Source organism: Hypanus sabinus, chromosome 7 (assembly GCF_030144855.1).
Source record: "Hypanus sabinus isolate sHypSab1 chromosome 7, sHypSab1.hap1, whole genome shotgun sequence".
Lineage (NCBI taxonomy): Eukaryota > Metazoa > Chordata > Chondrichthyes > Myliobatiformes > Dasyatidae > Hypanus > Hypanus sabinus.
In genome coordinates this window covers 55544815-55559522 of record NC_082712.1, presented here as the reverse complement: position 1 = coordinate 55559522, position 14708 = coordinate 55544815, and the positions used below count along the sequence as shown (strand labels likewise).

Here is a 14708-nt window from a genome sequence, read left to right as displayed (position 1 = left end):
TATGGGAATGTGTGTGTCTGAGAGAGAAAGAGAAGCGCCGCTGTGAGTTGCGCGGGTGCTTTACACCCTCCTCCTCACCCACCCCTAACCTCGCCAGCAGTTTGTCAATCGGGCGGGGGGGGGGGTGGCGAATGGAAGAGGAGGTGGGGGGGTCTGCTGAGGAAAAAACATAAACGAGAAAACCTACATTGAAACAAAGAGCCAAAAGAACTGGGCGACAAAATAAATTACAATATTAGTAAACGGGTAAAAAAAAAACTAAAGGAGGGTTACGAATAAAGAGATTTAAAGTAAAGTTGGGGAGAAAATAGAGAAAAATAAATTAAATAGGATTAGGGAGACCGAAGGTAGCGCAATGAGGAAGGTGGGTTACATAAACTCAAGAGATGGGGGCGGGTTGGTGGGGGTGTGGCTGTGGAAGAGAATTTGAACCCCGGCCCCTTTCCCGGTGTGGAAAGACATGCCAAGCGGAGGGATGTAAACACGGGCAGAGGGAGGGGGAGGGCTACCGATGGACCGCCCATTCTCTTGGCACCGAGTCAAACTCACAGCCAAGTCCAGCATTCCAGCAGAAGGCGGGGAGGGGGAGACAGAAAGGGATTTGGGAAGGGGGGTGGTTTGCATAGATTTGGCAAGGACAAACTGCCTGACTTTGACTTTGCCGCTTTTTTTTTAAAAGCCGAGGTTTCGCTTCCGGTTTGCAAAGGCCACTTCAAGAGAAACAAGGGGGAAAAGCCTTTTGGCAGTTTTACAGAAGCTCAATTTGAACTTGAGGAGAATTGTGACGCTATAAACCGTTGTAGGCAAACTGCAAATCAGTATACTTTATTGCAACATTGCAATGGTACGTTACAACAAATATGTTAATATTTTTCCTTGTTATTATTTGCTCAGGTTGTGTACTGGTCGCCGAGCTGCAGATTATTTAAATGCTGATTTCACTTTGCAATTATTTTATTATTTTTTGACGATACTATTGGATTGTTTTTGTCCGCAATCACCAGCTTTTTCGATGTAGGTCACACCGCTATCAGATTTGTTTTTTTGTAATGTCAGTAATGAATCAGTAGTGGTTGTATCCAAAAAGCGCTGAGCTTGGCAAATTTCCCTACTTTTAGTTTTTTTCTCTCTCTTCCTCTGCCTCTGCGCGACAGCTCCAAGAGAATCTGAGATTGATGGTCGCATTATGTTGGCTGAAATCAGACGAAAAATTTAAATCAGACACTGCAGTCTGATTCTTTCATTCACTGCCTTGCCCCTCTTAGATTTTGGTCTCGTATTATTTTTAATTATAATGTTTTACGCGTCCTGTTTGCTATTTTCCTTCTGGATTTTTCCTTCGGGTCTCCGTATTTTTATAATACATTTATAAACATCTCCACCATGTCCCTAGCGCGCACCGGCGGACTGCCTTTATTAATAGAGTGTTTGATTGGCGACGGGGGAGGGAGAGAGTTCGGTGTTTGACACGGCATGCTGATGTGGCGTGATCGGAATGCACAGAGCTTCGAGTCAGGGCAACTTCTCACCGGCTGCCATTGAACTTGAGAGATCAGACCAGGAACTCGGCAACTTCTGACTCTGCACCGCACCAAGCGGCAGAGGAAAGGCGGCAGGAAGACGTGTGTGTGTGTGGGGGGGGGGGGGGGGGGGACGATTGGTGAAGAGCGAGGGGAGGGCGAAGTCCGCTTTCTTCGACTTTCTGAAACGAATGCACTCCGCAACTTCGCGCACACCCAGTAACTTTTTCCCCCTAAAACGGGGGCGAGCAGAAATATTAGCGAACAGGGAGCAAAAGCGCTGTTTCAACTGCATTATGTCAACCTTATACTTTGCAATGATGGAATGATGTGTTTAAAGTTTACCGTCATTTTCTCCATGCTTCTGTTCAATACCTGTAGACTTACACATCCTTTCTCCCCTTTAACCAGAGGAAGAAACATTTGAGGAGCCATACAAAACTGGCGGAGTTTTTACTGCATATTTCCTTCCTCCTCCTCTCTGCAGAAATACAAATGCGGAACCGTAGAGCACACAAAAGCAAGATCTGCGGAGGATTCAGTGAACTATTGCTCGCAATATTATTAATACTGTGGTTGGCACGATTTTAAAACACTGTCATCTTACTATGGAGCGCTTGCTACCTAGATATTTAAACAGGTGCAATTTTTTCCGGGGAAAAAAGAAAACATTAGATACATTTTCTTTGTTAATAATTATTGCAGCGGGCCAGGTTTTCAATGAAAATTCCACAGTATGAACGGTGGCTACTTAATTGACTTGAAAGAAGGTTGGAATCTGGTTTACGTGCAGAGCAATGTAAGGACTGCATGAAGTTTAGGTAACCTTTAAAAAATATTGACTTCCCACAAAGTAGTTAGTAATATAACATGTTGCAATAATTCAAAAGGGCGCCAAATACAAACAAAACAAAACTTGCGCCTATCCAAATTGGAATTAGACTAATTTAGAAGAACGACACTTTCGTGTGTTAGATTTCCGCATATGACTACTGAAATTAACTCTTATTTGGAAATAATATTAAACGCAGGTCCGGATTTTAATTCAGATTTTGAGTTTGGGCTTCGTGACTTGCGTCAGTCTCCAAAGGGAAAGGGAAGACGACGGCCTTCTACCCCGAGTATTGAGGGCAGTAATATACGAGAGAAAGTGACTAGTTAAGAGGATGGGAAAATACCATATTGCCAGACACGTTGGAGGGGGGAGATAACCGTGACAAAAACGATATAAAGTGCATTCCATAAAGGCACAAGCTGTGCCATGCAAACTCCTACAACGCACCACTTTCTGATAAATCATTGGAATGATACTGATTTCAACGTTTCGCTACCTCTATGCCTATTATTATTTAAGTGTATAAATACTGAATTCACCGTAGGTGGGGCAAAATACAAGGTTATTGTTTGATAATAGGTGCAAAACATGAATCCGTGCTAACATACTGTAAACATTATCTAAAGACGACGCGAAACCACAAGAATGATGTTTTTTGGGGGAGTCCATTCTACTTAGTAAACTATAATTATCTAATTATCCCTAACCTGTTGGGATATTATAGTGCTGAATCTGACAAGGATATCTAATGCAAATAAAAATAATCACTTAAAATAAAACTGAAGCAATTAAGAACACCTTGTTAGATGGTGTCCAAGTTTTGAGGGACGTTTGAAGTTTGCAAACTTACATTGCGAGATGTTGGGCAAGGTGCAGTGGGTGAAAAGACGGGCACTCTGATCCGTTTTCGACTGGTTTTATTTTAAGTGAATCTTTGCGAATGGTACTTAAGGGGATGTTGTTCTGATGAAGTGACTCCTTGAATTTTAGGGTTTCACGATCTGGAAATGTTTCTATTTTGTTGTCTACGGCAAGCACTTATACAAATTCTTCCGCTTTTAAAATGACACTATGCGCGGCAGCTTTTGACAGAATCGGGAGGGGTCCCCCCCCCTTTATTCACTCCCCCCCCCCCCCCCGTTGTAAGGAGACGCTTTTGTCCTAATAGCAGAGAAGATCGAGGGTTGGTGGATAGGAATGCGTGCATGGAGTCTGTGGAGGGGGGGGGGCGAAGGGAGGGAAGGAGGAGGCGACAGAGAAGGTTGCGTTTGTGTAATAAATAAAGAAATCAGTGAGCTCAGCAGAGCGGACCTGAGGCTTGAATTCGGTCTGTTTTACCCCCGTGCTTGAGAAGCGAGGGGGCGTTCAGCACTTGTACCTGGTCACCACCCCTCCCCCCCAATCCTAGTGCCACTCGTGGGACATAGTCCCTGTTCCAGCCAGCTCACGTTTTACTGCGTTGAATCGAAAGTTTCGTCTTCTATTCTAGCCTCTGCGTGGACTTGGACTTGACTGGCGTGCACTCGCAACATTGCTTGCTGCACTATCCCACTGGCTGCAGACAGACTCAGGATATCCCACTGGAAAATTCACAAATCTTGACTCCAGATTTTTTCTGGGAAACTTGCCATCGCATCTTTAGGCGCGAATACCAGCAGACTTTGCGACTTCTCCACATCAGAGACTTTTTATTCGACAAGTATATGAATGGATAACACGTTACTCAGAGGCTCCGCTCCCTGAGATCTGCCGGAGTTATTCAAGGATTTGCCTTTCTTGTTTCTCTCTCTCTCTCTCTGTCTCTCTCTCTCTCTCTCTCTTTGGCATCGTGATGATGTATTCCCCGATCTGTCTCACACAGGTATTTGTATTTTTTTAATAGCGCATGTTGCTTTGGGAGGACTGGGGTAAGAGTGAAAAGGTTGCATTAGATCCCGTTGCAGTTTGCAGGGGTGGGGGGACGTGTTTGCTGATCGCGCCGAGCCTCTCGGTAAAGCATTACAGTAACATACAGAGAGATCGGTCTCATACGAGCGAAAGCAAATGTCAGTCAAGTGGAGTTTCAGTACAAACCTGGCAGCGAATGGACGGATACCAAATAGTCACTTCCCAAAATCGCCAGTCTGAAGCACAGGACTTTCCACTGTAGAGAGACAGCGCAGAACTACGCAGTGTTAGTGTTTTAACAAAACGTTTTAGTCACCTGCCCATAACAAAAGCAGTTTTGTTTTATAAACAAACTCCATCCATTGGTTCTATTTCATTCTTACCCCTCTAGTGTCTCTAGTTTTTATACCGCCGTTGAAACATTTCGTGACAGGATTACTTGTAAAGATTAATTTGATCCAGTGGTAGGATTTTTTTTGTTGTTACTTTCATTTTTGAAGCTCCTAATTAGTTTTAGTCAGTTTCCAAACGTGTCATGATATATTTAACGGCCCATAAAGGTAATCGGACAAAGGACTTATCACAATGAATCTCATGTCGTTTATGGACTTTTATAAGTCAAGTCCGTCGTTTTTTTCCGGCAACGTGAAATAAAATATATCTAATGCAATTTTGCATGGGTTCGGGTTTTGAATTTCGGAATTTTATATTCTGAGTAATTTTTTATTTGTAGTTAACTACATTGAAGCAATCTACTTGCGGATTAATATTTTATAAATTAAGTTTCTTAAAGGCAGAGGTCGAAATACGTATTTTTTTATCTTAAAACATTATAATTCTGTAAAAATGGGTAGGTTATGTTTAGATTTGAGGAGAAAAAGATGCTTATCCAAGATGGGAAAAGCTTTTTTGAGTGGGAAAACTGCAGTGATAGGGTGGTAAATGTGCCCTGTGAACCTTGTTAAAGAAAGCATAGTGTAGGTAAAAAATATGTAAACCACACCAATTCCGTCCAGCAATTAAACAAGTTGTACTTGAGATGGTAGACAGAATAGTTTTTGAACTATTTCACTTGCTTTAAACTTCCACTGCAATTAAACTTTTTACATTTATCTCTTTTAAGTGGATGCAGAAAACTATATTGATATATAACATAGAAAGAAGAAATAGATTTGGCAACATATCTCAACATGAACGGGAAATGCAATTTTAATCAAATTTTCAAATAGCTACTCTAAACATTAACATTATATTGGCAAAACATGTTTTGATTGACATTTGTAAAGGTGTCCTCTCAATAAAGTCAACTTTTGTTTACAGGGTAGTATTAGGCAGGCAATAGGATTAATTTTACAAGAGGTATGTTAAATTAGTACAAAAGTGCAAAGAAACTAATGACAAATGTAAATGTTCAAGAATCATGTTTCTTTGTTACGCCATATCAGCTATATTACAGAATTTTAATATGTTGGTAGAAAATGCGCAAAGTAAGAAAACTGGCATTTTTTGAGCTATAAATTTGAGTTTTGCTTACAATTCCCATTATTTATAGATTTTAAATGTTTATCATGAACTTTATGATAGTTGTAAAACTCAATGTTTAAAGTAACTAAAATATGTATTTTCTTTACATGCTTATTAACTCAAATGCGTACTTTTAATTTGTGAGTCGCTGATCAAAATTATTTTTTATGACTGGATATGGCATAAAAGAAGACACTTTAAGTATATGAATTGAGCTTGAAGATGAAAAAATGATGTGGTTTTCATAATTGAGAACAGTCGCATAGTTGTTTTGCTAACACTTTTGTGTTTCCTTCTCTCTGTTTAGTTTGGCGTGCTGAAAAGATTTACTAAGATAGGTTTTTTTTCCGTAAAATGCCATAGCTCAAAATTGCAGTCAAAAATATTTCAGGAACAAAATGTGCCAAAATAACTGTGCAAAGCAGTTATAGAAATAAACAGAAATTGATGAATCTAAGAATTCTAATAGTTTTTTTAACAACACTTTTAAGACAATGAAAGCTTTGTCCAAATACAATTCATGAAGCTCATTGTTTATATTAATAAGCAAGTAGTACTTAAAAATTTAGCAGCATAATTTTGAAAATGTAGTACCTGGTATCCATTAGAAAAATGTTTGACCATTTATACAGTATTGAAAAGTTACCTTTCATTGTTACCTATGAATATTTGTCAATTGGTATAATCATTGATGAACCATTTATCAACCTAAATGATTAATATTTACCTATATATAATTTCAATCTTCCTTCCATTTACATTATTGCAGCAATTTAATCACACGTTTTTCAATTTTCACAAAATGTGGTAGTTTTCAGTCATAGTGAATAAGATTGCAAATATTTAACATTATGGTGTCTATCATTGAAGTATTTTTAGCTTTACATATAGTACTGGCCATGGGGCTTGATGAACTTTATAAGAATATTACAATTAGATAAAATATAAATATTCAGTGACTCTTTAATCTTACATATTTCATGTTTTAGTTCCTTCTCATATATAACTGGAGTGTAGTTTTACACAGCGCTTTGTGAATTGTCTAGTGATAGCCGTGCGGTTAAGGGTTGGTCTCAGCCATTGAAAATAGCTTGAAATTTACTTATTGAGCAGACTAAGTATTTAAATATTTCTGTTAATATGTGTTATGAAAGAAATGCAAATTTTCAATTTAAAGATAAGTAAAAGTTAAAACTACAGTAGCATTTGAACTGGCTGAAGGGAAATGATTTCACACAATGACTTTAACAAAGACAAAAATATTTATGCCCGGATTTGATTCCTGTTCCAAAGAGCCTAAATGTCTCAAAATAAGAAAGGCAATTTTAGAGAAAGGGTGCATGTTAAATGAAGGAGAAAAAAAACAGAAATGCTTATTTTTAAAATAAATAATGAAAAAGGCAAAAATACAACATATAATTTTCAAAGGCAGAAAATAGAAATTTTTGAAGAATTATAAGTAAATATACAAAACAAATATGTGGATTTAATTTGAAATGATCATTTTATAGTTTAAGTGATTTCTCCATCGCTTTGGCGAGCCATGGCATAAGACCAAATGAAATAACTTGAGTTTAACTACCTTGACTTGACTTTGCCTGCCGAATGGCAAATGCCATCAGCACATTAAAAAAAAATGGAAGATTGTCTTGGCTTGAGAAAGAAATCCGTGCCAATTCAGAGTTTGTCATCTTGGATTAAAAAAAACCACAAAATATATTTTTGCTTGATTTTCCTTTGATTCCTGTAGCTTTTTCAGCCAAATGTTGGAGACATTGTTTCAAGTTAATTTTAAATTTGCGTGAGACAGAATGCTTAGAAGTTGCCTTTTTATCAGGAAAAATGTCAATGTATAATTTTAAGGTAGTCAATTAATCAAAAGAAAAACCAAAAGAACAGTAATTGTAGCATTGCTGCATTGTTTCTTTCAGCGCAATGAGCCACAATGGCGGATGTTGTAAAGATTTACTTATACATTTCCCATATTTATTACTTTACTGAGAAAATTTGTAACATCCATTAAATTACATTTCAATTAATAAATTGACTATAGCATGTTAAAATAATTAAAGCACTTTTGGAAATCATTTTAATATTTTTTTCAATTTAATCCCACATTTATTTTTAAAAATCTAACTTTAGAGTGGGGAGAAATGACCATCTACTGTTTCACAAATCATGAGAATAAATTGGTGTCTGAGTGTTTTTTATTAAGCACTTTAGATGCAGAACAAGGTTAAGTGAAGTAGTTCTAATTTATTTTTGCAAGTTTTAAAGTAAAATGACAAACTACGTCTAAATTACTGAGGGGGGGGATGCAGAGGAAGGTGGTAAGTAGATCTCCCTTTTCGGTAGCCTGGGGTTTTTGAATCATTGTTTTAGAGTTTCAGATTCTGAAAGAACTGCGCAGCTGATGCTATTGGCTTGCTTGGTTGTTCCGCAGTTGCTAAGTTTTGTGCTAAAAATTCTAAGTTTGACAAAAGATTTTTTTTCACAGGTGTTACAAATGCATTACACGTTAGAAAGAACAAAATAACTTTCTTCATTTTTGCACCTGGTTCCAAATCCAAGATTCTTCGTAAATGGATAGTTAGGAAACTGAACAATGGGAGTGGAGATGAGGAGCAGAAGCATTAATATCCCAGGCTGTGGTTACTCATAACAGAGCTGGTATTCATGCAGAAAAGTTTGTGGCTTAACTCTTTAGTGTCTTATTATATTTTATAAAACCACTGAAGGTATCTTTTTTATTATAGTATAATAATTTTTAAAAACTACCAAAATAAAATTACTACATTTTACATTCATTGTATTTATGTGGCCAACTGCTCACTAAAGATAGTGTTCAGAATTATCCAGGAATTTTCAAGCCTTTTATTGGGAGGTGGAAATGTTACGCATCATTGAGTGAATATGATTTGCCAGTATATTATTACATGATGTAAAGATCTTATTTATTAAAAGCATAAATAATTAAGTAAAATTTAAAAAGCTGCTGAAGACAGTATTAAAAAGAGAACAGTTCATTAGAACTGCCGGGTAGAAAATGCTGTTTGAATTAAAACATTAAGCAAATTTGCACTGACATTCCAGTTACAGTATGCAAAACACAAGAAAAAAAAGCTTAGTGCAGAAGTTATAATTTTTTATTGTCACACAGCAGCTGTGGTTTCAATTTTTTGGAAAATAATTGCACAGAATGCAATAACAAATCAATGGATATTGTGAACTTAATAATTTATATCTTTTCCAATGAGTGCATTTGATCTGTTCCTCACAGTGCAAAATGTAAGACTGAAAGCAAAAATGACTGGACCCATTAACAGATATGCTTATGTCTTTTCCAGCCTAACTTCCTTGCAACAGCAACCTCTTTTCTCCATGACTCTTCATTAACTGAATGTGTAAAGGTTTACTTAATAGGCAGACTAAAATGGAGCTACAAAAATGTCAGGTCATTTGACAGGAAATAAAACTTGATATAATGTTATATTTTATTCAGGTGTTGCCTTGCTGAGAACACTCTCAATTGTTGGATATTTAGCAATGGTTAAGACTCTGTCTGACTTGATGTTTAGCTCTTTAGTCATCCCACAATAAGGAGATAAAGTAATATATTTTCATTCTTCCCAATTCTGTCAGTTTTATTGAACTTTATTGCTTTTTTTGTATACATCATATCAATAATGTCATCAAAATAAAATTGTTACAGTTGTTGACGTTTTTCTGCTTTTCTTTCTTGTGTCTTTTGTATTAAAGGACGAATTCCATCCATTTATTGAAGCACTTCTTCCACATGTCCGTGCAATTGCATACACCTGGTTCAATTTACAAGCCCGTAAACGTAAATACTTCAAGAAGCATGAGAAGCGAATGTCCAAGGATGAAGAGAGAGTAGTCAAAGATGAGCTGCTGAGTGAGAAGCCAGAAATCAAACAGAAGTGGGCATCGAGGTTGCTTGCGAAACTTCGCAAGGACATCAGGCAAGAGTATCGGGAGGATTTTGTGCTCACAGTCACAGGCAAGAAGCACCCTTGCTGTGTCCTGTCCAACCCTGATCAGAAAGGCAAGATGCGGAGAATCGATTGCTTGCGGCAAGCCGACAAGGTGTGGCGGCTGGACCTAGTAATGGTGATCCTGTTTAAAGGCATCCCATTGGAAAGTACTGATGGTGAACGGCTTGTCAAATCCCCTCAGTGCTCCAACCCAATGCTCTGTGTGCAGCCACATCACATAACTGTATCGGTGAAAGAGTTAGATCTGTTTTTGGCTTACTATGCTCAGGAACAAGGTAAGGGGGCATAATCGTTGGGTGGTTCCATTATTCCTTGGCTGAATATAATTTTTTCAATGTATTGAGAAGTGTTTTTACTATTCTGTCTTCCACTTTGAAACCACCTTGTTCAGGCATTTCAAAACCTTTTCAGAATTTGTATTGCTTACATTATTTCTCAAGCCTTAATTTTACCTGGAAAATGTAAGATTATAGGCAAGAAATTATCTGGCAAATATGGGATGTTATTTTTCACTACTTGCATGTAGTTTCATAAATGTTCATTCTCTGCAGAAAGCTCTTCACCCACTTTAACAGTTGAAATGGGACCAGTTATCAGCTGTCACAGCTTATTGATGAAGTGATATTATTCATTTGCAACGATGACCACAAGTAACCTCATGGTCCTTTTAACATAAATATTGAAATGTTCTTTGAACATATGGAACTTAACGCTACTTTTCATCCAATAGTGTACAATATGATTTGACTCCTTCCCCAAAATGTTCCTTGAAGTTTCACTTACATGAGAACTTGAAACGATTTAAGTATTTCTTTGATACTTTTTCTCTCTCCCTTCTTTAGGTTTCCCCATTTTAATGCCGAGAGGCCAGACCTTTGTAAATGTCCATCATTAACTGACCAAGGGGAAGTGTGTAACACTGCTGAGCTTGACAGACAGCCTGTTCTTGTGAGGGCGGAGTACTGTCTCTGTTTACAACTTCCTCTGGGCTTACTGGGCAAGAACTGGAATTGGGCATTTGGAAAGTAATGGGCATGAACCTGTATCCCTTCTACTTTAGAGTGGGCAGCCTGTTTGATATCAACTATAGAAATGCTGTTGCCATGGGAAACATGTCAACACAGTCTTGTGACCGACAGTGTTCAGACACTTTCCAATAAAAGCAGAAGCTTCTTCTGCTTGTGGAAGTTGTCGGGTTTCTACCTTTTAAAGTACAGTGTGTAGCACCACTTTCTCATTAAGTCGCTAAGTTTTTTTTTCTTTGCTTCCGTGCACAGTGCAGTTTCCAGTTTTAATTTGAGAGTCAGTGGGTAGTTCCAGTTTTGCAAAGACAGGACCCGGTTCAATTTTGAAAACCTTAAGCTGAAACAGTTCTTGGATGTCTGTCTTTCAGAATGTAGATTTAAGATCACACAATAAGAAACATGAATAGGAACAGAGATTACTGCTACAACTAGATGTGCCTGCTGGCACTTACAATTTTCAGACCATTCTGTTCCACTGGCACAAGTCATATCTGTCCAATAAATCCAGAAGTTTTTCAAATCTTGGTGGTCGGGTAGTGCCAGTGTTTATGGAGACTCCCTGGGTTTTATTAGACAGTACAGGAAGGAACATACTAGTAATAGATATTCCACCCCGCAAAGGTTTATTATGTTGGTAAAATTAGATATGACAGTGTTTGAAATCATTTGAAACATTCTGAATGAATAGACTTTTTTGTAACATGGAAGGCATTTGTACTTTTTTATGCATTACTGTCCTCAAATAATTTCTCTGTTGTGTCTGCTTATTTGTTTGTTATTCTGCCAAAGTTTAGCACAATAATGGAAATAAACCCCAGTGATGTATTTTTTTCTCCTTCCTAATCTGTAGGTGAGGCCCTGTCTTGCAATTATGTTGATATTTTCCGTTTACTGAGACTTTACTTTTCCTTTTTGAAGACATTACAATGCAGAAACAATAGGTGTAATTTAGAAAAAAATTATCAAATTGAATAAACATAACATTATGATACTTTATTGTGCTTGGTTAAACAGCGTATCGAAAGAGGATTCTGAATAATAGTATGCAGTTGCAGGCTAGAAGGGACATGGAGAATTCATCTGTGTGTTTAGGGTATGCTTGATCAGTGTGACCAGAATAAATCACAAATTTATAAGCTTTCTGATTGCTTTTTTTGTCAATAGTTGTTTGCAGTTTGCTTGTAAACAAACCTCCAGAATGTCGAATCACCAACTTAAACAATCTTGGGCTGGTAGGATGCTGCAACCAACGTACAAGATCCTCTGTTGGCCAGCAATACTTAAGCTAACTAATCTGGATTTAATAACTGTAGAACTGGCACGTGCTTCGCATTTTATTTTAGAAATCTGATTTTATCGTTCAAAATTTCTGATTTTCATCTGGTGCCAATGACTGTATTTGGGTGATGCTGCATTAGTGGAATGAATTTGCCTGCTTGTGCAGTGCGAAGGATTACAGGGTTGTTGCTGTTTCATTTTTTATAAAGGTACAAGTAACGCTCAGATATACGTGGGTCTGAGTACAATCTGTTTGCACGTGGTGCAGCAATCTAAAAATAGAGTCACTGGGAATAAATGCTGTTAAAGAAACTTGTGTACATACAGCAGTTTCAGAAGTCTGTTTATTACCTTTCTCTCAATGATTTTTTCAAGATAACTTACTTTGATATATCAGATCTTTAGCCATTGCTGCACCTCCTAGAAGGATCTGGGGAGAAGTTTGAAGGAAGGAAAATTAGCATTACCACATTGACCTGCTTGACCACATGTACTGCAAGCCTCATCAAACACCAGCTTGGAAACACCGGGTGACAATGCCCGTACAACAGAACCTGTTTTTCCTCCGCCTTCAGTACAAGCTGTATTATATATGCACATCCATTTTTATTGAACCCTGATATGATGTTTGCCTTTCAGTTATTTTCTTTAAAATGGAAACATTAACAATCACAATATAAGAACTAAAGTAAAAGGCATTTGAATTTTGTTTTAGTTACATGGAATCACAATATTTTAAGGTATCTGGCGATGAGAGGGAGAAAATGAGCCACTAGTGATGTTCACTTAATGTAGCTCAGATCATTAATAAAAACTGTTAAGCTAAAGAAAAACTAATTTTCAACTTGTCTCGTAAGTTGTGACATAACTTAATTATTTTAGGAACTTTCTTCCTTTCTCTGCATCCTTAAAAGGAGAACTATACAAAAGAATCGCCCACTTTATAAGCTTTTAGTGAAGCAGAAGTTTGCTAACTAGACAGAAAGTACATAGTTTTTGACTAATTTGCAGTTTCAACGATTTCCTCTGTCATTTAGGATATTTATTACAAGAACATTGTGCTTGATATAATAATGATCATGAATTTAGCAAAATCTTCTCATTTAAATGGCATTGTCTCAGTAGCAGGATTGGAAAGGAAGCAGTTGGAGGAAAAATGCCTGTTAAAGACAGTGCAGTCTAAAGCACAGAATGAGCCACTGAAATCTGAAAACCTAAATTGCATTTTGTGCTTTTGAAAGATTGGGTAGCAAAGTTGAATTTGTTGGTAATGATTCAAGATGTCGGTTAATAAAAAAAGTGCCTTCTTAGTTTAAATTATTGTATTCTGCTGAGCACGGAAGCACTTTTGTATCTCCGTACCATTGATTTGCGAGCCACCATTTTGCTCTTCTCATGCCAAGAGAGATTAAGGCACATGCGCGGAGCCAATAATGGTTGCCAGTGGAACTAAACTTGGCATCGAAAGCTGATTGTGTATGTGTGTGGTGGCTCTGATTCGCTAGCTGGCATCTGCAATGCAGTGAAGGATTCTGAAAAGTTTTTGATGGTTGCTGTTCCTAAGCTGTTGTCTTTTTTTCCCTCAGAATTAGCGTGATTTTAAGAAATAAAGCTTTTTTTTTCAAATTCTCTTCTTTAAAAATGAGCTTTCAAACTAAATGTAAGCATGCAGTGTTAGCATAATTACCCAGGATGAAGAATGCATAAACATTGGCTGCACACATTAATTTATCATTTATGTTTAATTTTAATTTGCCCCTGCCGTTTTCAAAGTTTAACATTTTCAGGGTTTGTTTTGCAGACATTGAGCAACATAGTGTGATTTATTGAATGGAACCTAGTTTTATCAATACTCTACAACTATTAACAAATTGGTCTGAAATAACAATGGTAACACCTGCTAGCTTCCTGGGTGACTTTGGTTTGAAACAGGATCAAAACATCTCTTATGCAGTAACATTAGGGAAGAGAGGGAGTTTCTTGTCACAACTAGTGGAATTTTAAAAATCGACCGTGTTCCCTCTTTAAAAAAAGAAAGCACATCACTCAAGTATTTGATAAGGCTGAAAAAATATTGGAAATATATATATTTTAAAATTTTACCAATCTGTACAATGAATGATAGAATTCAAGATTTGACCAGAAATTGTTGATTCGCGTTCACAGTTGGGAAATCAATGTAATAATCTTTGAGCAATGTTCTTAATCTCGGGGCTAGTTGAGAAGAAGGGAAATTCAGCAGATACCGTTGAAAAAAATATGTTGGTTGCCAGCATCCGGGCGGTAATGCTAAGCATAAATTTTAATCTGTAGCAAGGGATTTTGTGAATGTGTCCTGTTTCAATATTACTTCCCCTCTATTCCTTATATCATACAGACATTTAGATTCCCACCATTATAATTTTACAGTTTGTTTGGAGCGTAGATGAAAATGCACATGCAAATCATCACAATCTGGCATTCTTCTTTGTTGGGTAATTGGCATTGAAGACCTTCGTGAGTACGAAATTGCTGCTCACAAACTCTGCAATTTTTCATTCAAGGGCAGCATGGTATCTTTTGCTTTCATTGTGATCCTGGGACTTTGGTGTTGGTAATAGGAATGGGGCAAGTTCCAAGTCCC

The 14708-nt window shown here is 37.4% G+C and overlaps 1 protein-coding gene across 6 annotated transcripts in view; it reads left to right on the top strand.

Moving 5' to 3' along the window:
• The first annotated feature begins 686 nt into the window (after nucleotides 1–686).
• Nucleotides 687–14708, top strand: part of LOC132396779 (nuclear factor 1 B-type-like) — a 286826-nt gene continuing 272804 nt past the window's right edge. For 2 of the 6 annotated variants that reach the window (XM_059974676.1, XM_059974674.1), the window contains exons 1-2: nucleotides 3591–4216; nucleotides 9526–10057. In XM_059974676.1, coding sequence (XP_059830659.1) covers nucleotides 4187–4216; nucleotides 9526–10057 — 562 coding nt within the window. In that variant the 5' untranslated portion in view covers nucleotides 3591–4186. Of the gene's footprint in view, nucleotides 845–3588; nucleotides 4217–9525; nucleotides 10058–14708 lie in introns of those variants that run through there. The other 4 variants (XM_059974675.1, XM_059974673.1, XM_059974677.1 and 1 more) reach the window with 4 other exon arrangements.